General features: G+C 35.0%; 4 protein-coding genes across 4 annotated transcripts; 3 read left to right on the forward strand and 1 right to left on the reverse strand.

Moving 5' to 3' along the window:
- Window positions 1-5,160: 5,160 nt before the first annotated feature.
- On the forward strand, window positions 5,161-6,149 carry LOC108213552 (inactive protein RESTRICTED TEV MOVEMENT 2). Its single transcript, XM_017385355.2, has 2 exons — window positions 5,161-5,350; window positions 5,504-6,149. The coding sequence occupies exons 1-2, from the start codon at window positions 5,254-5,256 to the stop codon at window positions 6,016-6,018; spliced, it is 612 nt and encodes a 203-aa protein (XP_017240844.1). The 5' UTR covers window positions 5,161-5,253; the 3' UTR covers window positions 6,019-6,149.
- A 1,300-nt stretch (window positions 6,150-7,449) lies between these two features.
- Window positions 7,450-8,650, forward strand: LOC108213849 (uncharacterized). Its single transcript, XM_017385639.2, has 2 exons — window positions 7,450-7,647; window positions 7,985-8,650. The coding sequence occupies exons 1-2, from the start codon at window positions 7,551-7,553 to the stop codon at window positions 8,449-8,451; spliced, it is 564 nt and encodes a 187-aa protein (XP_017241128.1). The 5' UTR covers window positions 7,450-7,550; the 3' UTR covers window positions 8,452-8,650.
- Window positions 8,651-11,664: 3,014 nt separating this feature from the next.
- On the forward strand, window positions 11,665-16,597 carry LOC108211491 (double-stranded RNA-binding protein 1). Its single transcript, XM_017383100.2, has 6 exons — window positions 11,665-12,093; window positions 12,892-13,005; window positions 14,316-14,545; window positions 14,646-14,862; window positions 15,597-15,746; window positions 15,998-16,597. Exons 1-6 carry the CDS (start codon window positions 11,820-11,822, stop codon window positions 16,291-16,293), a joined length of 1,281 nt encoding a protein of 426 aa, XP_017238589.1. The 5' UTR covers window positions 11,665-11,819; the 3' UTR covers window positions 16,294-16,597.
- Window positions 16,598-17,594: 997 nt separating this feature from the next.
- On the reverse strand, window positions 17,595-22,554 carry LOC108214346 (5-methyltetrahydropteroyltriglutamate--homocysteine methyltransferase). Its single transcript, XM_017386298.2, has 12 exons — window positions 22,340-22,554; window positions 20,838-21,191; window positions 20,662-20,749; window positions 20,307-20,434; window positions 19,842-20,233; window positions 19,598-19,761; window positions 19,419-19,499; window positions 19,168-19,334; window positions 18,982-19,087; window positions 18,617-18,867; window positions 18,311-18,512; window positions 17,595-18,220 (listed from the first exon to the last, which is right to left on the reverse strand). The coding sequence occupies exons 2-12, from the start codon at window positions 21,185-21,187 to the stop codon at window positions 17,852-17,854; spliced, it is 2,298 nt and encodes a 765-aa protein (XP_017241787.1). The 5' UTR covers window positions 21,188-21,191; window positions 22,340-22,554; the 3' UTR covers window positions 17,595-17,851.
- Between the last annotated feature and the right edge of the window lie 5,406 nt (window positions 22,555-27,960).

The following is a 27,960-nucleotide window of genomic DNA, read 5'->3' on the forward strand; positions in this document are numbered from 1 at the left end:
GCATATCAGGCCAATAAAATCCAAGACGAGTGACTTTATGAGCCAAAGCCCTTCCTCCAAGGTGTTGGCCACATACACCTTCATGTACCTCCCTCAGGGCTTCTTGAGCCTCATCAGGCCTCAGACATCTCAAGTAAGGGATCACAAACGATTTTCTATATAAGATTCCCTCAATGAGTACATATTTAAGGGCCCTTACCTGTAACTTTCGTGCTTCATCAGCATTAGGAGGCAGATGACCACTTTGTAAATACAACTTAATCTCATCCATCCAAGTGGCCCCTGTGTCAATGGGGGCAACTAACTTTGCTTCGATACTAGGGGTTCTCAAAACCTGATAATAAACGCTTCCTGAGCATACCTCATCATCGGAGGATGCAAATTGCGATAAGGCATCAGCCTTGGTATTCTCCTCCCTTGGCACATATTCTACCAAGCATTCTTCGAATAGTGCCATCTGGGTCTTTACAATCCTTAGATATTTCAGCATAGTCTCCTCACGAGCTTCAAACTCACCATTCACTTGGAAGACTACAAGCTTTGAGTCACCACAGACCTTCAAATTCTTTACCCTCAAGGTTCTAGCTAGACCAAGTCCAGCTATCAACGCTTCATACTCTGCTTCGTTATTGGTGGTCGGAAAGTCTAACTTTATAGCATATTCCACAGTAAAGCCATCAGGGCTTTGGAGCACAAGTCCTGCACCACTACCTTTTGTTTTTGAAGCTCCGTCAAAAAATAGTAGCCAATACTCTTTAGGTTTTTCTTCCTTAGTAGGTTCTTCTACCTTGTCTCCTTGCCCCCCGACTTCCTGGTTGCTAATGGTGCATTCAACTAGGAAGTCAGCTAAGGCCTGAGCTTTAATCGCCGTTCGAGGTTTGTATCGGATATCAAATTCTCCAAGCTCAATGGCCCACTTGATCAATCTTCCACTAGCCTTAGGGCTGTGTATAACATTCCGGAGAGGTTGGTCTGTCAGGACTTCTATCTTATGAGACTGAAAGTAAGGTCTCAACTTCCTCGAGGCCGTAATCATGGCCAAAGCAAATTTTTCGATCACTGAGTAATTGAGCTCCGCTCCATGCAGAACCTTGCTCACATAGTATACTGGTTTCTGGACTTTGGATTCCTCCCGAACCAATACGGCACTTAGCGCTTGTTCCGAGACAGCTAAGTATACATACAAGGTTTCACCATTAATGGGTTTCGATAGAAGAGGTGGCTCTGCCATATACTTCTTCAGTTCCTCAAAAGCTATCTGGCTCTCTTCTGTCCACTCGAAATTCTTAACTTTTTTCAAGGCTTTGAAGAAAGGCAAACACTTGTCTCCTGATTTGGATACAAACCTTCCCAAAGCTGCAATTCTTCCCGTCAGTTTCTGAACATCCCTTACACTCTTTGGGGGTTCCATATCTAGGATAGCTTTTATCTTGTCGGGATTGGCTTCAATACCACGCTTTGAGACCATTAAACCCAGGAACTTCCCAGAACCGACCCCAAAGGCACACTTAGCTGGGTTTAACATCATTTTATGCGTCCTCAGGACTTCAAAGGCCTCTTTAAGGTGTTCAAGGTGATCCGCTTTGTTCAAGCTTTTCACCAACATATCGTCTACATATACCTCCATAGTCTTTCCAATCAGATGTTTAAACATCTTGTTTGCAAGGCGTTGATACGTTGCTCCTGCATTCTTAAGTCCAAAGGCCATAACCAAATAACAAAATACACCAAAGTCGGTGATAAACGATACCTTGGGTACATCGTCCTTGTCCATCCGGATCTGATTATATCCGCTGAAGCCATCCATGAAGCTCAGCATCTCATGTCCAGCGGTGGCATCTATTAACGTGTCTATCCTTGGAAGAGGGAAACAATCCTTGGGACAAGCATCATTCAGATCAGTGAAGTCTACACACATCCTCCACTTTCCATTGGCCTTCTTGACCATAACAGGGTTCGCCAACCATTCTGGAAATTGTATCTCTTCGATAAAACCTGCTTCCAACAACTTATCGACCTCCTGTTTAATGGCTTCTTGCCTTTCAGGGGCGAAGTTCCTTTTCTTCTGTTTAATAGGCTTCCTCTCGGGGTTCACATTCAACTTATGTGTTATGAATGAGGGGTCGATACCTGGCATATCAGCCGCTGTCCAAGCGAAAACATCACGGTTGTTCCTTAAGAACCTCACAAACTCTTGTTTCAAATCTTCCTGGAGTAATGCTCCGACATAGGTGACCTTTTCAGGTTCTTCTGTATACAATTGGATAGGAACCAAATCTTCGGCAGGCTTGCCTCTCCTTTCTTCCTCTTCTCGGACATCAAGGTCCTCTATAGGTAATACTTGCCCCCCGGCTCCTCCAGATCTTAATGCCCCAATATAACAGCTTCGGGCCATTTTCTGATCTCCTAACTCTTCCCCAATTCCGTTCCTAGTCGGGAATTTGATCTTCATGTGGTAGGTAGATGGGATTGCTTTAAAAGCATGTATTCCGGTCCTCCCAAGGATGGCGTTATAGGTTGATGAGGCTTTAACGACCAAGAAATTTACCATACACGTGGCTTGTCTGGGTTCGGTACCCATAGTTACCGGAAGTTGGATCATGCCTTCAATTTTGGTTTCCACGTTGTTGAAGCCATATATAGGCATGTCTGAGGGTGTTAACTGAGTATCAGAATACCCCATCTTTTCATAAGCATCATAGAACAAGATATCCACCGAGGCTCCATTATCAACGAGCACTCTCTTTACTGACGAGTTTCCAATCACTGGGGTAATTACTAAAGGGTCATCATGAGGAAATTTCACCTTTTCAAGGTCGATATTGTCGAATGCTAGAGCATAATCAATTTTTGCCCGCTTCGGAGGTTCTCCAACTATATTCATCACTTCCCTGGCATAAGCCTTTCTTGAATTGCTTGAAGTGCCTGCAGCCGTGGGTCCCCCGGAGATTACATTAATAACAGGCCCTCGAGGCTGAGTTCTTTTGTCATCGTTGTCTCTTCCACGGTTATCACTGTCTCGATGATTCTTGTCTCCATCTTTGGTAAATTTGGACAACTTGCCTCTTCGGATCAAGAATTCAATCTCATCCTTCAACTGCCGGCAATCATCGGTCTTATGCCCTGTGTCTTTGTGGAATCGACAATATAAATCTTTGTTACGTTTCTCGGGATCAGTCCTTATAGGCTTCGGCCATCTAACACTTTCGTCCTTCTCAATCTCCAACAGGATTTGACTCCTCGGGGCGTTAAGCCTGGCATACTCAGTAAACCTCGGCCCCAGCTTCTTTTTAGCAGGCGACTTTTCCTCTTCTTCCTTCCGGGAGTACTTATTCTCAGCATTATACTCCGTGTCATTCCCACGTTTCTTGAAATTGGTATTCGGTCCCTGATTGTTCTGGGATTTTCTCAAGCTTTCCTCCGCCTTTATATACTTTCCGGCTCTCTCTTGTAGATCGTTCATATTGTCTGGAGCCCTCTTGGCTAGAGATCGGCGAAAATTGTCATCGGTGGTGCCTTGTTGGAGTGCGATCATGGCTACCTTCTGATCAAGGTCTGGGACCTTCAAGGCTTCTTTGGTAAAACGATTCATATATTCCCTGAGTGATTCGTTCTTTCCTTGATGCAAATTCATTAGAGAGGCAGAGCTCTTGGCATGTGTCTTGCTTCCAACAAATTGTCCTATGAAAGCCCTGCTCAAGTCAGCAAAACAAGAGATAGAATTAGGGGGTAGGCGACTATACCAGTGTTGGGCCATCCCACTCAAGGTTTGGGGAAAGGCACGGCACTTGATTGCTTCAGTGACGGGCTGGAGTAACAAAGCGTTCATGAAGGTCCGAACATGATTAGCGGGATCACCCGTGCCATCGTAAGCTTTTATGGTTGGGAGCTTGAATTTTCGGGAAATCCTTGCACCCATGATTTCTTGCGTAAAAGGGGGAACCGGGTTATCAGGATCGCCTGCTGGTAACAAGTGAATTTGATTCATCACGGTTTGACGAGGGTTTTCATCCCTAGATTCCGGGGGTTGCATCCTTGCCTGGTCTCTTTTTAACCGTGCGATTTCCTCTTCATAGGCCCGGATCCTTTCCTCATAAGTTATTGGCCCCCGGGGCTCATTAGCTTCTTGCCTATGGCGGCGTCGACGGTGTCGATCAGCATCTCTCCTCCTTCGAGGGGGTGTATCATGCTCCTGCTCCGATTCGGAAGAGTCGTAGTCAGTTACATGCACATAGTCATCTCTTGTGCCTCCACGGGTGGTTGTAGTGACCGTTGAATAATGTGTGCCGGTGTCGGTGACGGTTGCGATTACTCGGGTCAGAGGGGGCAACGAACCAAAAGTCAGGGGAGTAGTAGTTTGAGCAATGGTCGTACCGAGCGGGAGGGTGGTAGTTATAGGGGTTGATTCAGTCGAGACCCCGGTGGTGGTTCGACTGCGTGGAACATGGATTTCAGAACGTGGTCCGGTTGGGTTTGTCATGGTTATTGTTGTTTTCCCACAGACGGCGCCAAATGTTATAGAATAGAAAACAAAGGGGTGAGCGATTCGTGCTTTGGACTGGTCTCGGTGCGAGATGCCTACGTATCTTCTGCGTGGAGAAGAATCAAGTCCAAAACGTAGTTCTAGTTATGAGGGGTAGAGCCCTTTATATAGGCGCTTCGGAGTCAGAAGCTGGACGGAAGTGCAATTCCGCGTATCAGACTCCTTATCGAAGTATGCCTCGAAGCAAGAGATAAGATAGGACTCTTATTCTCTTGTTGTTGACGTTTATCCGAACTTCTGAATACTTATCTGATAGAGTCAGATGTACCATAGAATTCAGACTTGTTACTGGTCCTCTGACTGGGCCCTTACTAATTAATCACGAAATTATCTAATAAATAGAGACTCAGGCCCTTTTTAACTGGGCTTTAGTGTTCTCGGGCTTTTAATATCTAATAATAATTAAATATTACTTCTGACCTATATCACTTGGCCTACGAAAAAGGTTCTTTCTTTGCCCATAGAGAAAGGAAATCATAAAAATGTACTATGGGATTGCCCTAGACAAAATTAAAACAAAGCCTACAGTATAAGTAACCCATAGCAAGAATTATTCTTTGTCTGTAGATGATCCAAAAGAAACCTCTTAGACACCCTCCAATTTATTTGTATATAACGTGACATGAATAGGTATCCTCATTGCAATTCAGTTCATTAATACATCTTGTTTCAGTATCAGCATCTTCTGAAGAAATCAACTTTGCGGTAAAATGGATTCTAAGATTGCAGCTAATTATGAGGAATTTGAACCCCTTTGCAAATGGCAACGCGAGGAAGGCCGTGACACTCTTGTGCTCCATCTCCAAGGTATAGTAATGTATTAGCAGTTCTTTGGTTCTCATTTGAACACGACCCTATATTTGATCATTTATGCATTATTGGACTTGAACCAGGAAACAGACTATTACTACTAAAATTTACTAATTTTATTGTCTTTTCACGTTTGATCTCTGATTCAAGACTTCAAAAAGGAACAGCTCAAAGTGCAAATTAGCAATCTAAGAGTGCTAAAAATATCAGGAGAACGGCCTCTCAGTGCAACAAAAAGAAGCCGATTTTACAAGGAAATCAAGGTGGGAAAGGAGTATAATGCAAATGACATTCGTGCAAAGTTTGTGAACGGACTACTTCATGTTGTAATGCCTAAGACAACAACTGCAGTACCGGAAAAAGAAGAAGCTCCCTCAGCCGATCAACAAGTCCAAGCAGAAGCTAATAAGCAACCGAGCACTATTACTAGGCCAGATGACACTGCAACTAAAAAGCAGGATTCTGCTGAAGAGAAGACGATTCCGTCTCCACAACAAAGTTATGCCCCAATACCAAGTTATTCAAATTTGGGAACAAAACTTGCCTTGGTGATAACTTTGGCTTCCGCGATAGGGGTTTTTATATTTTACAAGTACAAGACTCTATTTGATGATGGAGAGTTTGATCATGCCTTCTGTAAGGCGTTCAATATGTGCAAAACATGAGGTGCAGAGTGTGCACTAATTTAAATGTGATGTTTGGTTGTAATTTCTTTCTCAGATGAATATCAAATGTATGAAATATCTTGATCTTGTATGTTACTGCAATATTTAAGGATTTCTCTTTCTTTCTTTCATTAGAAATTGTCATTTTTTAAAAACCAGAGTACAGACCAATGCATGGAGATGCCCGAGTATTTTAAGTGTTAGAATTATGACATAAGATCCGTTTGGGACCTTCCTCTAAAACTTTTAGGATTTTAGATGGACCGGTTCTCAACAATCAACATGATATCAGAGCCAAGTAAGAGTGAAGACACGGTGATCTGATTCTTGCCTGAATCAAAGGGCAACCCTACTTTCTTTTTATTAGGCATCAGCAGGAATGTATGACTAGAAAATCTCTTAAAAACTCGAAACCTATTCAATGATATTTAATCGAGTTCTTGTTCTCAAGAATCCCTAAAGAATAAATTTACTCATGACGCAATCTATGAGAAAAAGGGCTGCAAGAATTTATATGCAGTTCAGACTGTTTAGAGGACAAGAGGGAAGAGGCTATTTCTTAAGTAATGACAAGAGTCTACAATCCACAAGTTTTACATCTGTGTCGGATTCACTGTTTGTTAAAAGCTCTTTTGGCTCACTTATGACTTATAAGTCAAAATCAGATTATTCATTATATTTGTGTAATTCTAACTTATAAGCCAGAATATAAAAAGTTGAAAATGCTAATTTTATTTATTGACTTTTTTTTATGAAATTTGACTTTATAAAAATGTGTATGAACATTTTAAAAAATATTTATAATATGCTATAATTATATTAATAATGTTAATACCTAATAACTTGTAAATATCAAAAAAAAATTATCCAGATACATAAATTTAAAGTTGGTTCTTCACTTATGGCTTTTATTCTTGTAGCCTATTATGGTCTGGGAAGGGTTTATAGTCCGAGAAACAACGAAGATGTTTTGACGAAAACTCCACAACATACAAGTAAGTATTTGTTCTAACAAATTCGATGACATAGATTCGCTCTTAACGACCTGAGATATCCAACCTGCTCACAAAGGCTTTTTGGTTAAAACTTCATAGTAGAGAGATTGTTTCCCCAAAACAAAATCTCAACAAAATCTTATGAACTAGACAATCTTTTGATAGATCTTAATAACGCATTAAAACTATATATTTAATTTTTATGCATTGCTTAAACAAAGTGCCCATCTAGTATTTCACCATGTCTAGAGGAGTACTATACAAAACCAAATGGGAAAGGAAATCAAAAATTATAAGCATGTGGAATGAGATTGCCGAAGACAAAATTAAAACAAAGCCTCAAGTTGAAGAAACCACATCAAGAAATATTCTGTCCGAGGAAATCCAGAAGACACCTCTTAGTCCTGTGACACCCTGCAGTTTACTTGTATATAAAGTGACATAGAGGCAGGTCTCAACATCGCAATTTAGTTCATTAATACATCTTGATCAATATCCATATCCTTCTGAAAGAATCAATTTAGCTAAAAAAGAAAAATGGATTCCAAGTTTGCAGCCAAATACGATGAATTCGAGCCACTTTGCAACTGGCAACGCGAGGAAGGCCGCGACACTCTTGTGCTTCATCTCCCAGGTACAATTACACATCCTATGTTACACTCATGCCCGCACATGTATTTCTTTTCAAATTAAATTCTTCACGTTTGAGAACTTGAATTTCATTTAAAATTCTAAATTTGATAAAGTGACATGTTTGGATACATAAAAAAATAGTTGGATTTGTATTTCATTAGTAAAGTCCAGAACATTCAAATACTAGTGTACGTAAAGTTAAAAATTTGAAATGACGACTCAAATCATGTTATTTGAAATGAAATACATGTTCTCAGACGTAATCTAAATTTATTCCGGGAACAAAATATTTTAATTTATACTATCTGATTCTCCTCAATTTTGGTCCACATTGTAAGAATTCAAGAAGGAGCAGCTGAAAGTGCAAATTAGCAATTTAAGAGTTCTGAAAATATCAGGGGAAAGGCCTCTGAGTGCAGAGAAACAGAGTCGATTTTACAAGGAAGTAAAGGTGGCAAAGGAGTGCAATGCAAATGACATCCGTGCAAAGTTTGTTAATGGGCTTCTCTATGTTGTAATGCCCAAGACAATACCTGTAGTCCAAGAGCAGGAAGAAGCTCCATTGGGCCATGAACAAGTCCATGCTAATAAACAGCCCAATGGAGGAACTGGCCCAGATGATCACCATCCATCTGCTGAAGAAAAGATATTGCCATCTCAACAAGGATGTTGTATTCCTTCTCCAAGTTATTCTAGTATGAGAACGAAGCTTGCATTGGTGATAACTGTGGCTTGTGCTGTGGGGGGTTATTTGTTTTATAGATACAACATTTTAAGTGACGGAGAGTTGGGGAATGCTATATGAATGTGTTCAATTGGTATCCATATTGAGGCGTCCTAATTAAATTTCGAGAGACGGAACTAAATTCTCCGCACTGCTCGATGTGGAAACTGGAATGTTACAATATGAGTATACATTCAAGATGAGCGTTCATTTGATTTGATCCTTGTGGAGAGAGTGGAGTTATGTCATTGTTAATAAGATAAGCATTTATTCTCTTTCGAATAAGCGATTGAGTTTTGTTGTTTTTCTAAAGTATGAACATTTAATATCATCCATAAATCACTGAATATTTGAACAGTTTAACTTCACTCGTCTCTAGGAATCAATGCTGTTGAGTTAAAGAGCTGTGACAGATCACACTGTTTTTGAAAAAATGCAAGTAATTATGCCAAACAAATCATAAACCAGGAGCACCTTTTAAAAAATTTAAAACGTGTTTTCAAACAAAAGGGGCGTTTACCTTAACTTATAAATAAATATTTAATATTTGGTTTCAAAAAAAAAAATATATTTAATATTTATAAATGAGAAATTATTTATAAGTAAGAGTGATTTTATATTATATATTAGGATAGAATTAATATCATAATAAATTATTTTTTAAAATGGATTTTTATATTTTTGTGAAAAATTTCAATTTCTCAGAATCGGATGTTAAGTTATAAATATTTTACAAAACGGTATGGATAAATTTGTTTTTAACTTAAAAATCCAACCAAACAGCAAAATTTATTGATTTTACGCAAATTCATCTCAAATCTAAGATGTCTTGATTTTACACAAGTTTGTTAATATTATTGATCTCATCTCCTTGAATTTATTTATTTTTCAGTTTTTCATAAATAAAACTTATAATATATACATATAATAGAAAAATGATTAACAAAATTATATATTCAGCCCACAAGGGTTGGTTCAGCTGGTTAAAAGAGGGGATTTGTATCCTCTTGGTCACAGATTCGACTCCGATGAGAGCAGAATTGTGATTATGCCTCTTGGACTAGAGCATGTCGCTTAATTGCGCTTTATTTGGTTAAAAGAGGGGATTTGTATCCTCTTGGTCACAGATTCGACTCCGAAGAGAACAGAGTTGTGATTATGCCTCTTCGACTAGAGTATGTCGCTTAATTGCGCTTTACTTGGATCACGTAGTTTGCAGATTATTAAGTGAGCTCGTAAGTTTGCCCTATAAGCATTCGAAAGATAGTGGCTGCCGGTTCCTACCTAAAAAAAAAATTATATATTCAGTATACACATGCATTTCGTTTACTTGTTTAAAATCAATTAAACTATTTAATTTAGAAGTAATAAATTATTTTTTCTTTTTTTACCCGGAATAAATTATTTTTCTAAATGACCGATTTCTTGGACACTTGGCTTCCTCCTTCCCCGTCTTGTTTTACTCTTCCTCGTCACAGTTTACTCCCCGTAATTAGGGGTGTCAGTGGATCGGATCAGGCATGATCCATATCCTGATCCGTTTAATTTTACCGGATTCGGATCGGATTTCAACCGGATTTTTTAGAACACGATCTATATCCTAATCCGTAGGATCACGGATTTTCGAATCGGAGCTCCGCTCCGTTTATATTTAAACAAAAAAAAATTCTTCTTATAAAAATTTGTTGGAATCACTTATAATAATACTCCCTCCATCCCAAATTAGATGGCTCCGTTGACTTTGTGCACACAATTTAAGGTTCATTGACCGCATAGATACGTGACTTATTTTTAAAATTTTATTTTTGCAAATAAAAATTAAAATATGAAATTTTCATTTATAAAAGAAAAAATAAAAAAATAAATTTCGGAAGTAGACGGTCAATGCACCTAAAGTTACGTGCCCAAAGTCAACGGGGACATATAATTTGGGATGGAGGTAGTAATTTATAAATTCAAAATAGTGTTTTAAAATACAAAAACACACTTGTTCAAATATTACAAGTCTTTAATAAATTCTGGAAGTTTAGGATTGAGAAACACTACGTTAATTTATATATATTACAAATCTTCTAATAAAATATGAGAAACTTAAAATTTAAATAGGTTGTACTAAAGCTCAAAACTCTCAAACAAAATGTTTAATAAGTTCAATTATCCAAGTTCAAATGCTATCTAATTTTATTTATTTATTTACATATGTAATATCTTAATAGAGTATATATATACACAGATATATAAATATAAATATATATATATATATATATATATATATATATATAAAAGTCGGATCGGATTTTTTTCGGATCGGATCATATTAAATCCATATCCTATACATATCGGATCGGATATTTTCCGGATCGGATTTTTTTCGGATCGGATATTATTTTAGGTGATCCATATCCGCTCCGTTAGCTCCTGGATCGGACCGGGTCGGACCGGATATCCGCTCCATTGACACCCCTACCCGTAATGTTTAATAAAATAGTCCTATTCGAAAGAATAGATATCCAATATTTTCCGAAAATATGGAGTCATTAAATAAACATTTAACTCTAGTAACCTCACCCGTATAATCATCACAAATTGACACATCACCGGAACATTTTTGAGAAAATAATTTGGATACCTAACGTTGTCTTTATATAAAATCTTGAATACTACCAAATTTTGTAACATAATTTAAAATCTTAATTAAATAGTTCAGGATTGTGATATAATTGTTAAAATCCGCATTGAATACTCTCAAAATTTATGAATGATTTTTTTTTAAATCTCAATTTAGTACTAACTCCTAATCTGTACAGTTGGATCACTTACTACTTAATAACACCTCTCGTCAACATGAATCACCCAATTAAAAATTATGACACGTTATTCCATAAAATTATTATTAAATACATAAGAAAACTTTTTGAATCATAAGAAATCGCATAATTATTATTAAATACATAGAAATATGTATTCAAAAGATATTTTTTGAAAAAATATTCAAAAAAATCATCAATATACTTATATAAGTATATTGATGATTTTTTGAATATATTTCCAAAAAATATCTTTTGAATACATGTTTCTATATTTAACTATCACATATATATATACACAAATCAATTTAATTTAATACATTTATAAGGGGTTAAGAAGAAAATCAATTATACTCAACCAATTTTTTGTTTTTGAAATACAGTATTTAATTTTAAGAAGAACATGTAAAAGGGCGTGTGAATAACATTTTTGTGTATATTCTTATTCTCCCTCTAATAATGTGCAGAAGCTCCCCCTTCAAATTGGTCACCGGAGAAAAAGGAAAACCCCGGAGAATCCCACAAACAAGAATATACTATCTGCTTTTATAATACAATCCTTCTACCTTTTTTCCTCTCATTGTCTTTGCACATACCCAAAGAACATTTGAATTTCACACAAATAAACATTTTACTTGATCAATGTACAAATCAAAGCTTCAGGTACTCTGCCAGAAGAACTCATGGAAGCTACCGCTTTACGATACGGTGCGAGACGGTCCTGACCACGGGGCTCGCTTCACAGCCACTGTCACCGTTAATGGCGCTACCTTTGAGTCTCCGGGACAGTTCACTAGCTCCAAACTAGCTCAAAATGGGGCTGCTGAGGTTGCGTTTAATCATTTCTCCGCGCTCTCTGTCGGTCCTCGGCAACCCATTTCGCCGATCGGTGTTGTGCAAAAATCTGCTTCTCCGGGTAATTATTGTATGTGTGGGTTTTTGTTTTTGTGTTGTGTGCAATGTTGTAGAATGCTGGTAATAGTTGTGGAGATGTTTGGTGTGTGGTGTTGATTGAGTGTGTATTTTTAACAAATTTGTGTACTGATGTGTGTCCATGTTGAAGATTGTTTGAAATGTTTGTGTTGATTTGGAGTTGTTTGATGATGCACATAAGTTGCATGTTAAAATTACTCTTAGAGTTGTTTGATAATCATCCCCAACCATGTAGAACCATTATTATTAGTGTGAGCAGAACCAATCACACATTGTCAGCTAGATTTGGGGGAAAAAATTTGGGAACACTTTTTAGGGTATCTAGCGTTTTTCATAAAGAATATAAAGATTATGTCAAAAAAAACTTAACTCCAATGAAGCATTCCCCTTGTCTATGATTTTAGCCAACCTTCTTGGCTATATTTGTCAAAACTCTAAAGACATGTAAAAAGATTTCACATCATTTATTACTATATTCAAGTGATCGTATTTTATTTTTAACAACTAAAATAATATTAACATACTATATTAATATAGCCGATCAATGTAGCGAGTACCATCGAAGCATAATGTCTTACGAGTTCAACAAATATTTTTTCTATTATTTTATCCAACCACATTGGAGATATTCTTAGTATTTCTGAAGACTGTATAAGATATATTGGCAACAAAAGATGATTCATAGGGTCAGAGTGAGACATGGCGGAGATGATATGATATTGGACCGTAGATATGGATATAAAAACCAACAATGTTTTCACCAGGTTTGTGATTATTGTAGGTTCCTCGGCTTCCACTACCAATTTGGATGCAGGAGCTACTAAAATTGGAGAAGGGGAGCAAAGCAGACAAAATGGTGTTGTACCTTCTGAACTTCCAACAAGAACCGCAGAAGGTACATGTCATATAATTTCAGGAAATATACTGTATCGTTGTTACTTTTTTCCTCTTTTGGTTTTCTAGATATCCAGTGAATAATTCCTGGGCACATAATTGAACAATTTGTGTTTTATATTTTCATCGTATCACTTTTCACTACCAACTTGCAAGAAAAAAATGCTGCTAGTATTAGATAGATGGGTATTAATAAATTACTAATCACCATTATATAAACCGGATTCTTCTACAACATCAATTCAATATCACACACATTTCGAGTGTGTGTCGTTGCAATTTGAATAAAAATACGAATATTATATTTTTTACATTCACTTTGACATGCTGTTTTTTCATTTTGTGTTTAGGGAATTTTTAATATACTTATAAGTTTAATACGGATATTGACTCAGGATATGTAGCGAAAAGAAAAAAAGACTCGGGATCCCTTTGGCTTGCTTTTATAAAGATCTTTGTTATATTTTATTAATAATCAAGTTACAAGTAAAAGTAACTTTTTTTAATGTCACCAGAAATTAAAAAAATCTGTCCCAATATCTTTTCAAATTTTTATTCTAATTTACTAAACTTTAATTGATTGTTTAACTCTTTTAAGTTTGTAGAAAGAAGAAAATTTATGTGTTTGGATAGTTTTGGTCGATGGTTTGTTTTTACTTTCTGAAAATAATTATATATAAAAAAAAAAAGGCAAGCACATTAAAAGTTATGTGGTGATGATTATATTATTATTTGTTGAAATAACAAACTAGAAAAATAAGTAAATTATCTTTACTTTCTTGTAATTCAATTTAAGCCACAAGTTCTATTTACACAAATGGACCAATCAAGTTAATCTGGACATACAAGTTGGTTTTGCACTTATTAATCGCCTCACTAAACAGGGCTTAAGGTAATAATAATATAAACCGGTAGATTTGAGTAGTTTGGTACTCCAAAAATAAATGCTTAGATTTGAGTAGTTGTCGCTATACTAGTACCAAAGATGTAGATGTATGGTTGTCACTATACTATAACTGAGGGAGGTGACTAATTTTTTGTGTTACAAACAATATGTAGATGTATGGTTGTCAGTTGCCACCATACAATAACTAGTCATTGCATATGGATATCGATATGTTGCTAAGATATACTTGAGTAGAGAACTTGATTCCGTAAATGCACACAGTTTGAATCTGGATGTAGCAAGTCTTGTCTCTTTATATTGAATGTCTTTTGCCTTGCTCATGGATTCTGAAAACATGTCGTAGATGAGTGTTTCTATATCTGATGTTAAAAAAAAAAACTTGTCTAACTAATACTCTTCTTAAGATTTACTACATACATACAAGAAACGGCTACAAATTTATGCTCAAAAGAGGAACCTTATTCTGCCTGAATATTCGTGTGAAATTGTTGGACCTCCACACCAACGTCTTTACAAGTCCAAGGTCACAGTTGATGGGAAGTCTTTTGAGACTCCAAACTTTTTCTCCACGTTAAAGGATGCTGAACATGGAGCTGCAAAAGTAGCATTGGAGTCTCTGTCAGTCCACCTAGAGGCAAGATTCTTGAGTAATATTGTTTGGTTTTGTTTGTTTCCATATTATAGTTTACATAAGTTCGTGATCTGTGGCATAATATATTGCTTGTTATAATCAGGATGAGGTTGTGTATAAGACCTTATTACAAGAGCATGCTCAAAGAACAAGACACCGCTTGCCAACATATGACACACAGAAATCTGGACCACCTCACATGCCAATATTTGTATCAACTGTGGAAATTGGAGGCAAGAGTTTTCAAGGACAAGGGGCAAAAACCAAAAAGGTGGCAGAGATGAATGCCGCGAAGGCTGCATATATTTGTCTTGCAAATTGTGAGTAACTTATTCCCTAGATGTTTATGTGTTCACCATAGAGAGAGATGCATTGCCTGTTTTGTGTTTTATAACATTCCTCTAGTTTTTAGTGGAATGACTATTCGTGATGGAACATTCCTCTAGTTTTTAGTGGAATGACTATGCATTGCCTGTCAAGCTGAAGTGAGCATCGCTAATAAAATGGAACATAGCAAAATAGAAAGTCCTCCTCCTGACAAACAAGTTACCTAAAGACCTTGAAAATATGTTTGGATTGTTATGCAACTGACTGGTTGGAACACAGAGTGGCAGAGTGGCAGACGACTATAGTTGACTTTTCTCAATTACATGATCACCTTTTTTATTGTGATAGGAGTTTGTGAATTGGGATTTTCTGGTTAAGTTTGTAGTCCCAATTCCAGGAGCTAGTTTCCTTTGGCGTTTTCTTGTTATTTGTTTCAGCTAGTATATAAATATAGCATCTTTTCTTTGTAATTTTTCGTTATTAGTATTATCATAAGAAAGACCTACTGTTGTCAATTGTGTCCATAGGTAATATCATAAATATATGTGCAACATGAGGTATATCTAACTAATGATCTGGCTTACCAAGTAATTTTCACAACGATAGATGTAATATATGTTTTGTTCATCTATATGGTTCCCATTTACAATCTTTGATGTATATAATTCTGTTGTAGTCGTTATTCGAACAGTTTATGATTTGATAAGAGGTTTTGTGTTTCGCTTAGGTCAAGAAACCCAGTGTCCCAGTCCCTCCTCTGTTGGTGAAACTTCAGGTATCCCATCCTTCAACTTGCAACCCGATGTTACAGAAAAAGTGGAAGAAGATGTTGCAAGAAACAGAAACATTTCAATCAATGAAGCTCAGGATTTCCAAGGTTATTACATGAATGTCTGTCTTATTGTTATAGCATTTTTGACTGCCTCTAGTTAAGATTTATACTTCTTTGGAAGTAGTTGTCTAAAATTGTTTGCTACTATGAACAAGGCTTATCGTTCATAGTTGGTGTCTAATATCGGTAATTATATAGTTCAGCTTTATTTTGAAACACATGCATCAGTTGCTAGTGTAATTAGATTAAAAAATAAGGATCAACCCTAGTTACTCATTTCAAACCTCTGGGTGCAGATAATAATGGTGAAAGGCACATAAACTCTACAACATCTGAAGATGCACATGCTCGAGAGGGAAATTCATCTACAACCAGAAGTCCACCCCAAGATCTTAAAGATGGTGCAGGTTCACCTACTCTTGAAATAGTCATACCACCTGCACAAAACTCAATAAAAAAGATTATGATTATTCCGAGCACGTCAGACATGATTATCCCTGAGGGTGCTACTGTCTTACCATATGAGAACGACGAGTATGTAGCTATTACTATGCATGTGCCATCAGAAGAATACGAACAATTCAATGACTAGAGTTTAGGTGGTTGTTCCTATACCTGCCCATCTTATTGCGTGACCTTAGATCTGTGTGGCCTCATGTTGAGGAGTTTTCATATAATACAGTAGACTTGTAGCATATGTAACTTAAATAGTTGCCTTGGTAATTTCCTACCGTGCAACTCTTTCTTTGAACCATCTTCGGATGTTAAATTGGTTTCCATTACCATCGATATCTATCTAGTCATATAGTTCCTAGTTCTTAGATGCTGGGTACATCAACATTTGCTGGAAGTTCATTCTGACTAATGCAATTTCTAAAGATGCTTGAGCTTGCAAATCTTCGTGAATTATTTGTACTTCCATCTATATGTATTCCTGTGTGGCTTTGGCCTTTGTGTACATAATCTATATTCTAGTGCTAATCTTCTTTTTTTAGTGAAAATTCTGGTACTATCTAATTTATAACACTATTTTAAAAAAATTGCCAACATTTTTTGGAGACCTAATTTAATTTAGACTTGCAAGGAAGGTAGATGGGGACATAAAAATAGACGGAGATATCGTTATGATTTTATTTTATGTTAAAATAGTACAATGTCTCTTAAGCTCGATTTCATTTATAATTATATTTTTATAAATTTAACCAATTTTTTATTGATAGACCATGATCGTGTCAATCAGAACCGATCGGGAGAATCAGAACTAGTCAGTTAAGTTATCTTCAGATTTTTTAGTTAAATCAAGTGTAATCAGTAAATCAGTGAAATACTTGAAAATCGAGGAGTATAATAAATCTGGAATTTTCAAAACACTAATTATAGTTTCAGTATGTCCATACATTTTTAACTTTATTTATCTTGTTTTTACATTTTATTGATCGGATGGCACCAAATTTTGGCCCTAAATTTCACTATTTCGCAGAAAAAGACTTTTATAGTTACTTTCCGAACAAATGTTCTAAAATGTCATTTCAAAACGCAACTTCATATATCATGTTTAGAATGTCATACAAAAATGCAACTTTAAGTTGAAATTTATTATTGAATACGCAACTTTAAGTTGTGATTTTAGCTGAAAATGCAAAACACTAACTTTAAATCGTATTTTCCCATAAAATTAAAATACTAACACTTGCTTTTTGAAAGAACAGTTAGACCATTTTTCTATCTCATTTTTCCACAAACAACATTGAGACTCATTTGTTTTAAAATAGTGACTCTTTGAGGCCTATTTGCACAATGCTCAACATTATTACAGCATTGGCCATGCTCTGAAATATAAACATGGACTAATATTCGTATGACCAACGAATTCATCATATTGGCGCAGATAACTTTCACAAACTGTTGATATCATTTCTTATAAATTTGATTCTCAAGGTAAACTTAAAAGTTTGTAGCCTTTCCTGAAAGAAGGCAAAACCCCCAAAGAATACAAAGTGATAATATTTTTCCGAAAATTAAAACAGTAACCAAAATTAATAAAAACCAAAACCTACTAACTGTGATTTAATCACCAGAATCAACAACATTAAAGAAAATTTTAAGGGCGGAATGATGGACATTCTTCTCGTCCTTTAGACCAACTGCCTTCACTTGGCACTTGCGAGCTTGGTGCGGAGGGATTTGGCAGCGTCAACCATGGCCTTGAGGGCTGGGTTCACTTCAGCGTACTTGCGAGTCTTGAGTCCACAATCAGGGTTGACCCACAAGATGTTGGTTTCAAGAACTGCAAGCATCTTGTTGATTCTGTCAGCAATCTCTTCAGTTGATGGTATTCTAGGAGAGTGGATATCATAGACACCGGGACCAATACCAGCACCGTACTTAACTCCCTCACGGAACACTGACAGGAGCTTCTCGTCGGATCGGGAGTTCTCAATGGTGATGACATCAGCATCCATGTCAATAATCGAGTGGATGATGTCATTAAAGTTGGAGTAGCACATGTGAGTGTGGATCTGTTGAAGTTTAATATTAAATTAATTGAAAAAGAAAAAAAGGCAACGGAAAATGATACAACTGCAACAGGTATAGGGTACGATGCTAACCTGGGTGGTGTCTTGAACCCCAACGTTGGTGATCCTGAAGGAATGGACAGCCCAGTCCAGATAGAAAGCATGCTCTGACTTCCTTAAAGGCAATCCCTCTCTCAAAGCCGCCTCATCGATTTGAATGACAGTGATGCCTGCCTTCTCAAGATCCTCCACTTCATCCTTAATGGACAAAGCAATCTGGTAGCAAGTCTCAAATCTGGAAATACAGTATAATAATTTCTTCAGAATGATTAGAAACACTGAAACATTCATCATTGTTTCTTGTATATATTATATACAAGATTGCAATCAATTAGTTACCTGGGCTGGTCATTGCGGACAAAGGACCAGTTGAGAATGGTAACAGGTCCTGTAAGCATTCCCTTCATTGGGCGCTTGGTCATGCTTTGGGCCATAGAAGACCAGAACACGGTCATTGGCTTGGGGCGGCTCACATCACCATAGATAATTGGTGGCTTCACACATCGAGATCCATAAGATTGGACCCATCCGTTAGCAGTGAAGGCAAAACCAGACAACTGCTCTCCAAAGTACTCAACCATATCGTTCCTCTGATAATATAAGACATTAGAAATCACATCACATTTCCTTTAAATGCAAAAAATATGGATCAGAAGCAAGGGAATTTCGTGTCTGCACACTAGGGCGTAGACAGATTGACCTACCTCTGGCTCTCCATGAACTAGGACGTCAATGTCAAGCTCTTCCTGTAGTTTGACAACTTTGCTGATCTCCTCCTTCATTGAAGAGACATAGTCGTCCTCAGAAATCCTAGTGACAGAATGTTATTACTTCAATAAAAAGGAAAGAGGATATTGAAGCAAAGATAAGAATTAATATAAAGCACTCACTTCTTGGCCTTGAATTCTCGGCGAACTCTTCGGAGCTCAACTGTTTGAGGGAAAGAACCAATGGTAGTTGTGGGAAGAATGGGAAGGTTAAGTTTCTTTTGCTGAGCATCTAGTCTGGAACTGACATTGGTAGCACGGCGATGATCAGAACCCTTCAAAGCGGAAGCCTAAGAAACAAAAAGTTGGGTAAGTAAAGTCCATTCAGTATCAGACTGCCTAATAGCTGACATAGAAGAAAATTATTCACTCACAGCCTTCTGAACAGCCTCATTGGTCACTCTTGGAGAGGATTTTCTTGAAGCCTGAGCTGAAGCATTAGCAGAGAAAAAAGCCTGGAAAATAAACCATTGAAGTTGACAATCCAGTTAGGTTTGTTTACGCGCAAAGACAAATGGATGGATGGTCAAACTATAAAGGCTAATAAAATTACCTCATCCTTGGAACCACAGAGAGCCTTGGCCAAGGCATTCACCTCAACAATTTTCTGTGCAGCAAATGCAAGCCACGATTTCATTTCATCGTCCAGTTTGGTCTCATTAACAAGGTCAACAGCCGTGTGAAGAAGTGAGCAAGAGGTAGAAACAACAAGCTTGTCTGCACAGTGGTAGGAAAGGATTTACTAATTAATGAAAGAGCTAGAAATTAAAGCTAATAGTAGCTTGAACAATTTATACCTTTTCCCACAATTTTCTCAAGAGACTCCAAGGTAGTGAGAGACGAAGCAAGATCATTGGCCCAGATGTTCCTTCCATCAACAACACCAGCAAATAGGTATTTTCCAGAAGGGAAACTACTCTTAATCAACTCAAGAGTCTTCTCTCCACGAACCAAATCAAAACCAAAAGCTGTGACACCCTTTAGAGAAGTGAGGGTCTTGAAAGCATCAGCTGGAACATCAGCAAAGTAGGTCTCAAAGAGGACATTAAGACCAGAAAGGGATGACTCTAGCTGAGAGTAGGCCTTAGTGAAGGCTTCCAATTGATGTGCTTCAAGATCCTTTACAAGAGTGGGCTCATCAAACTGAATCCATGAAGCACCAGCAGCCTTCAGCTCAGACACGACTTCCCTGGTGTTTTACATATGTCAGTGAACTAATATGCAAAATTACACCAAAAGCAAGAGAGAGCTCATTTCCTTACTTGTAGATTGGAAGGATGCTATCGAGAAGAGAAAGAAGATTGAAGGTTTTGTCAACACCCTTTGCAGGTTTAGATAGCAACAAGTAGCTGACTGGTCCGACAAGGATTGGCACGGTATCAATACCGAGCTGAAAAAACAAAAACAAAAAAATCAGTATGTTTTAAATATTTCAGAAAATTGACACACTCTGTCTAAATAATCACAGATGACTCTTATTCTCTGTTTTATTTCTATCATATACTGTGAGAAACAAATCGCCAAGTTTTGAATATTTAATCCTTTAGAAGACAATGATATAATCATAAAAATTAGAACATATATGAATGAATTGATCATAGATTTAGGATATATTACCGCCTTGGCCTCCTTGTACTCAGTTACTGCTTTGTGTGAGGCATATGAGAACTTCACCTCTGGTCCCAACTCAGGAACAATGTAATGGCTGAATCATCACATCACACGATGCATTAGTACAAACAGATACAAACAATATATTTCAAAAAAAGAATATTGAAGGGATGAGGACTTACTAGTTGGTGTCAAACCACTTGGTCATTTCCATAGCTGGAACGGTGGCATTACCTCTGGCCATGGAGAAGTATGTGTCAAAACCGATCTCACCACCATTCCAGTTGTATCTTGCTGGGACAGCTCCAAGCATTGCAGTTGTGTCAAGAACCTGGTCATAATATGCAAAGGTGTTGCTGGGGATGTACTTGATACCAGCACTGGACATCTGCTTCCAGATGTCAGATCTAAGGTCAGCAGCCACCTTTTGCAAATCTTCAGCTGAGCTCTTCTTATCCCAGAAAGATTCAAGTGCAAACTTGAGCTCTCTCTTGGGGCCCATGCGAGGGTATCCAACAATATGAGAAGCCATTGATCTGATTATATACAAAACCATAAGTTAATTTTCCCAAATTCATCATATTACAAAATGAAGAAAGCAAATTTATTTATCAATGGCAGATTGCATGGTTCAGGTATGAGATTTACAAATCTAAAAGAACTACAGAAGATCTAAAACAAGCATCCTTAATGGATACATCATGATTCAGGTTAATGACAAATTGAGAAACTTAAAATGCAATAAATAAGAATTTCTAATGAATGCTCACTATAAGGTAAAAAAATATTTCAGATCCAGCATTAATAATTAAGAAATCAGATCCATTAATAACAAAAAAATATATCTGCACAAGGCCGACACAATACTAGACCAAAATCCAACTTTTGTACTGTTTTTATCGTTAAGCTATTATATCTTCATTAAATTGTACTGTGAATAACAAAATGACATGCCATGCCAGTACTCTATCATTGTCAATATGTAACAAAGTACTACAAATGACACTGCACAACAGATCTACAACCAACTAAATTTCAGTAATAATAAAGACTAGATCTACCATTCACCAATTCCCTAAGCTGCCATGACTACCTATACATCATCAAACATATACTTAGTCCCACATTAATCATCAGATCCCATAACCTCATGAATAAACACACATTACTCCCCACATAAAATGAACAAACATGTATACGTACATGATTCTTTTGCGTACAAATGATATCTTTGAGATGTATTACCAGCAGATCTAAACAGACAATAACAACAACAATACCCCACCAATCAAGAACCCAAATTTTATTGATAATTAATCAAGAAACCCAAATGGGCCGGTATAAATTCACTTAAAAAATGAAAAAATGAAACTTTGGATCAAACACGTATAGATACATGAGACACCTATACACACGTGATTCTTTTGTGTAAAAATGAAATCTTTGAGATAAATTACCAGCAGATCTAAACAGACAATAACAACAACAATCAAGAACTCAATTTTCTCCAATATTAATCCAAGAAACCAAAATGGGCCAGCAATAATTCACTTAAAAATGAAAAAAGATTGAATCTTTGGATCATAGAAGCAAAGAAATGAAATGGGCAGTGAAGCTAAAGATAAACAAAGACCATTTTAAGCAGCACAAGATTAGGAGGGGTTGAGAGAGTGATTAGGCGCACCTTTAGGAGCAAGAACAGGAAAGTGAAAGACTAGTTCTTGGATTAGTATGTAATTACTAATCCTAATTCAGTTCTTAATCCCAATCCAATAGAGAGGAGATAGATGAGTTGAGGCACGAATTGTGAAGGCTGTGTGGGGGCCTATTTATAGATGGAGCTGCAGCTTTTGGTGGTGGGTGGGGGTTTTTTTAGGTAGATCCGCAAGTGTGAAAATTCATTTTATTTACTTGGGTTAAATTTAGATTATAGGAGTAAAACATAAATAGCTATTAATTATATATGTTTTATTAAGAAAATTCAGCAAGATATCACAGAGATTTTATGTACAATAAAATCGTAGATAGTCTGAGTGTGATTTTATTAAATGGTATCGGATAGTAGATATATTTTTAGAAATATTATATCAAGAAATTTTTATTTTTATTCATCGTGTCATTCCCATTTTCATTGGTCCTTTATTTATTTGAATAGATATTAGTCTAGAAAAATATTCATCAACTTATTCAAAAATGATATTAAGTAATAAAGTAAACTTGTATTATATTTAATATTTAATTATTTTCTGTTCTGCTGTTATACAAGTTACTGAAAAGTTTACATGATATTGGGCATGTTTGTTTACCAGAAGCAGCTTCTGCTTTTGGCTTCTGCTTTTCTTCACCCGTTTGTGTGCTTCTGCTTTTCTTCACCCGTTTGTGTAAAGAAGCAGAAGCACCTGCTCCACTTCTCTAATTTAAGCAAGAAGTCACTTCTTTTAAACTTGCCCAAACAGCCCCATTGTTTCTCTAATTTAAGCAAGAAATCACTTCTTTTAAACTTGCCCAAACAGCCCCATTGTATTGTGATTTGTGTCATTAAATATAAATAGATGTAGAAGAAAAATGTGCATGCATGTGAATAAAAAAATAAGAAATCAACAAAGTCCAAGTTGCTCGACTGATCTGGACTGGGACTATCTGACGCGACCCATTCTGAGTGTTACCCAGTTCATCTCATTGGTACTTTGTGTAATTATTTTTTATCATCATTTTTCACTCGAAAATATGGGAAAAATATTAAGTGGGTTAGAGTTATTATCCAATTTAATTTTCAGATAATCAGGTTAATATTCAAATGTTAACTATGGATTTTCGGTATGGAATCAAGTCCAATTTTTAGAATTACAATCAATATTCTGTCAGCCCGTTAATTAGCATATGTTTGGTTCTATTAATTGTTATAACTGTTGTTCAAATAAAATTATTTTTTTTGAAACTAAATAAAAATTAGTATTTAATCTTTTATTCAAAAACGAAATTTTTTAAATTGAGTAATAAAATCATATTTCATAAAATCTTAAAATACATGTCAAGTAATATCAAAAATGTATAAAAATAAACGAAAATGAGAGAGCATTAATTTGGTATATCATTTTGAAGGAAAAACAGTGTATCTTTAGGATTTTCTTACCTGTACTTTTGAAAATAATGCATGAATGATGAAACCACTTAATAATGTCGTCACGCGCTTGAACATGAGAGTTGAATTCTAATTTAATAAAATGTTCAAGCACAATTGCAGAAATGGCACCGGGAAAACAAGGTTGGTAGGTAAGGTTGTTGGGCAATTACTTTTATAATATTAATTCGGTTTTTCTATGGTGTGCCCAAGGGCACACACTAAGCACTAAATTTTATGAGTTTGGTACATTCTTATTGGTCATGTAATCATAAATATGGATGGCCCCCCTGCATTTACACCAAACTCCACCAATCAAAATCCACTAAACCCATCAAATTTAGTGCTTAATGTGTGCCCTTGGGCACACACTAGAAAGACCCATATTAATTATTTGACTAATATGATTTTTATGTATAGCATTTCATCCATATTTCTCATATAATTACTATTTTAATGCGTTAAAATATTTGTTTTATTTATTAAATTGTCTTCAAACGCAAGTATCCTCTGCTTTGTTAAAAAATAGAGGATGAAATTGCTTGCATAGTAATATGATGTTCTAATATTTATATAATTTTTATAATGAAATATCTTTATTAATTTATGCTCGAACTTTTTATCAAATATGTATGAATATGATAAATTTATTCAGTTTCGTAATTTATAATTTGGAATAATTGATGTTACTGGATTTTAATTCTAAAACTAGCATAAAAGCCCGTGCGAGGCACGGGGCTCTAGTTTTTGCTGTATTTTAAATAATATTCATATGTCATTATATTGTTCTTGTACGGACCTTGAGTTTGTATTATGTTTTAAATAATATCCGTGTGTCATCATATTGTTTCGAGCGTAACTATTACGTTTTACTTTTTGACAAAATATGTAAACATGAAAAATGTAATATATGCAAGCTAATAGCATTAATAGTAATAATAAGTACTATTCCCTCAATTCCATTTTATATGACCCTTATTCCTTTTTGAGACATCTCTAACTAAAATAATGAACTTACTATTTTTAAACACTACTTATCACTATTACACACACTACTTCTCTATTTTATACTCTTTTATATTAAATAAACACTATTACACTCACTACTTACCATCACTATCTCAAATCTATTATTAAATTTTGATATATTCCACCATTTTACCCACTTTCCAACTAAATTTCCTCTTTTTTACTACTTTTTTCTTAATCTCCGTGAAAGTCAAATAAGGTCACTTAAAATAGGACGAAGGGAGTATATTTTTTAAAAAAATTATAGATCAAAAACTACATTTGAACTGATATTTCTATATTCAAATTCGTTAGGATATAGAGACCATTATCATATTATCAATGTTCAAAATTATATTCGAAATTAATACTGAAATTTTAAATTTTAAATATATTATACCTCATTAAAAGTATCTGTAATTTATTGTTGAAATTATTAAATTATTTCAACTAATATACCATGATTTTGATGAAAACCTGTTTTTGATATGTGAATTACGATATCCTAAATCATGATTAAATGAAGATGTGTGGTCCGCGTTGCCCTACATTTATTTCTTCTTTTTTGAGCGTACGTTTGCATAATTGTTAAAGTGATACATGATGGAGCAGATCATCAACACATTCTTTTTAGCATATGTTGCACGCATTTTGTATAAATAAAAATTGAAACATATGTTGTACGTAAAAAGACATGTATCTTATTTTATTATAAAAGTATCAATTAAACTACTAACCATATAATTGCACCCCAAAAATTTCTGACACCTTTGATGTGTCTTATCCTTTTATTTTTCATATCAATTATATAGTACTTCAATGTATTATATTTTTATTGTTAATTTAAAAATATTATATGAATATTACTTTGATACAGTATGTTATAACATTATCTCGTTATAAAATTTTAATTTTCTATAATTAGTTTTTTGAGCTTGTCTATTAAGACTTTTAATGATTTTTCATGTAATCGTTATAAAACAGATCTCAAACAAATGATTTTATGGAATTTCAAATAGCAAAAAGAGAGTAGATATGAGTTAGGCATCATGAAGTTCATAAAACCATAAAATATTTAGTTCAATTAGTCGTGTAGTTACTTTTTTAGATTTGTGCAAACTCACATTTTTAATATTTTGATACTCGTATTTATTAGGAGTGATCAATGTGGCATATCATGTTCAATTGTTAAAGATCAAGTTATATATTCGATATTTTGAATCATGAAAAAACTATTCTTGTTCTACTCCCGTTTAATCAGATATTAGTTTCACTGTATCGCGTCAGATTATCCGGTTCAGAATTAATTATATTTTATTAGTTTAATTTGTAAATGATTAATTTAACTGTAGTTTGAATCATTTTATTTAACTGGTATGTTATATATTGGATGATGGCATATTAAAAATTATAGTTTTAAGACTTTAATATATATAACTTATTTTTCTGTGTTATTTTATTTAACAAAGTAAAATTTATAACTCAAATCTTTTTAGTAGTTCTCGTAAACGCGTTTTATTATTATGTGTTTGACTTTTGATTAACAATATAAAATTTCCTTAAATTCACCTTCATATCACAAGTTATAGTATTTCAAATACATATATCATCAAAATTATATCATTTAGATATATTTTCCGACACCAAATTTGATGTATTGTCACTATCCTTATATCTATAATTTTTAAAAAAAAAGATTTAGTTACACATCAAATTCTGAATTCATAAGTTTAAAATAAAAAAATATTCTACATAGGAATATTCTTTCAGTCACCTTATTTCGTGTTCTCCAAAATATTGTAATCTCTTTATAAATTGCCTTTTATAATAAAAAAAATTAATATGACATAGCCCATGTTGAAAGCCCATCAATTTTTCCTTTCAAAGATGCTCGCTTAAACCTCAGTTTTTGTGCTTATTTCTCACATTCATGACTTAAAATTTCTATAATATTGTATCGGTGCTCGTTTAAACTATTAAGTTAGATTTGAATTCGAATACGAATTATATCTATTTTTTGAAATCCGAATCATGGCACGAACCCGATTATTCATATTTTTTTTAATTTTAAATTTATTTATGTAAATAATTAATTTATAGATATTAATCTATCATGTAAACAATATATGAGACTTAACTGAAATAATAACTCATCTCAAATAAATAAGATATTGAGACGAATATAAATACAAAAGTTTTAAAGTATGTGATTAATGCTTTTGAGTAATAAACTAATTGTTTGTGTAGCTCAAGTGGTTTGAGTGATGTATTTGTATTGGAGAGGTCCCGAGTTCGAGTCTCATGAATAACATCTTTTTTTTATATATATGAGAAGATGTTAGGTTCGGAGTTAGGCTCAGGTTCGGAGCTAGGTAATTTATTTGCTCAGGAGGGAGGCTTGACACGAACCTGTTGGGCTACTATATATATAAGTAGATAAGTAGACTATGGAGCAGAGTAAGCGTCACATTTGTTGGGCGAGTTGGTGAAGCAGGACACTAGGACCCATTGACGATGAGATTTAGATTTTCTAAACATTTCATTTGTTTATGTGCTTGCATGTCCCAAAAAAGTTAATTACACCAAAATCATTCAAATCTAAACAAAGATTTATGTTATTATTAAAATTTATAAAATGTCTTTGTTCTATTTTTTGGTTTTTATTTTTTTATAATTAAACAAACGCACAACTTATAAGCCTTCTTGTTTTTAATTTGATTTCCCCCTCAATCAGCGAGTTTTTTAAAAAAATACGATTTCACTATATTTTATACCATTTCCCAATGATTAATTTGCATACGATATGTGTTATGTGAGAACAATTGATTCTAATATAGAATATCACTAATTAATATTTCACAAAACATGAAATTTGATTCTAATATAAAATACTATGATATATAAATCATATAAAAAAACTTTGACACTTAAAATTTGAAAAAAAAATTGATATTAAGATTGGTTGTATAATGGAATTATGATTCTGTAGTAGGAATATTTTATAATTTTATCAATGATTTTTGGGAAAAAAATCTATAATCTCGTTTTTAATTTACTAATTAAAATTTATAATTATTTTTAGTAGAAAAATGTGCAAATATATGTATTAGGTGCATTCTTATAATGGTGTACTGTATTATCTATATAAGGACTATATAAGGAGTTTTCGGAGTGCA

This window comes from Daucus carota, chromosome 3, assembly GCF_001625215.2.
Source record: "Daucus carota subsp. sativus chromosome 3, DH1 v3.0, whole genome shotgun sequence".
NCBI lineage: Eukaryota > Viridiplantae > Streptophyta > Magnoliopsida > Apiales > Apiaceae > Daucus > Daucus carota.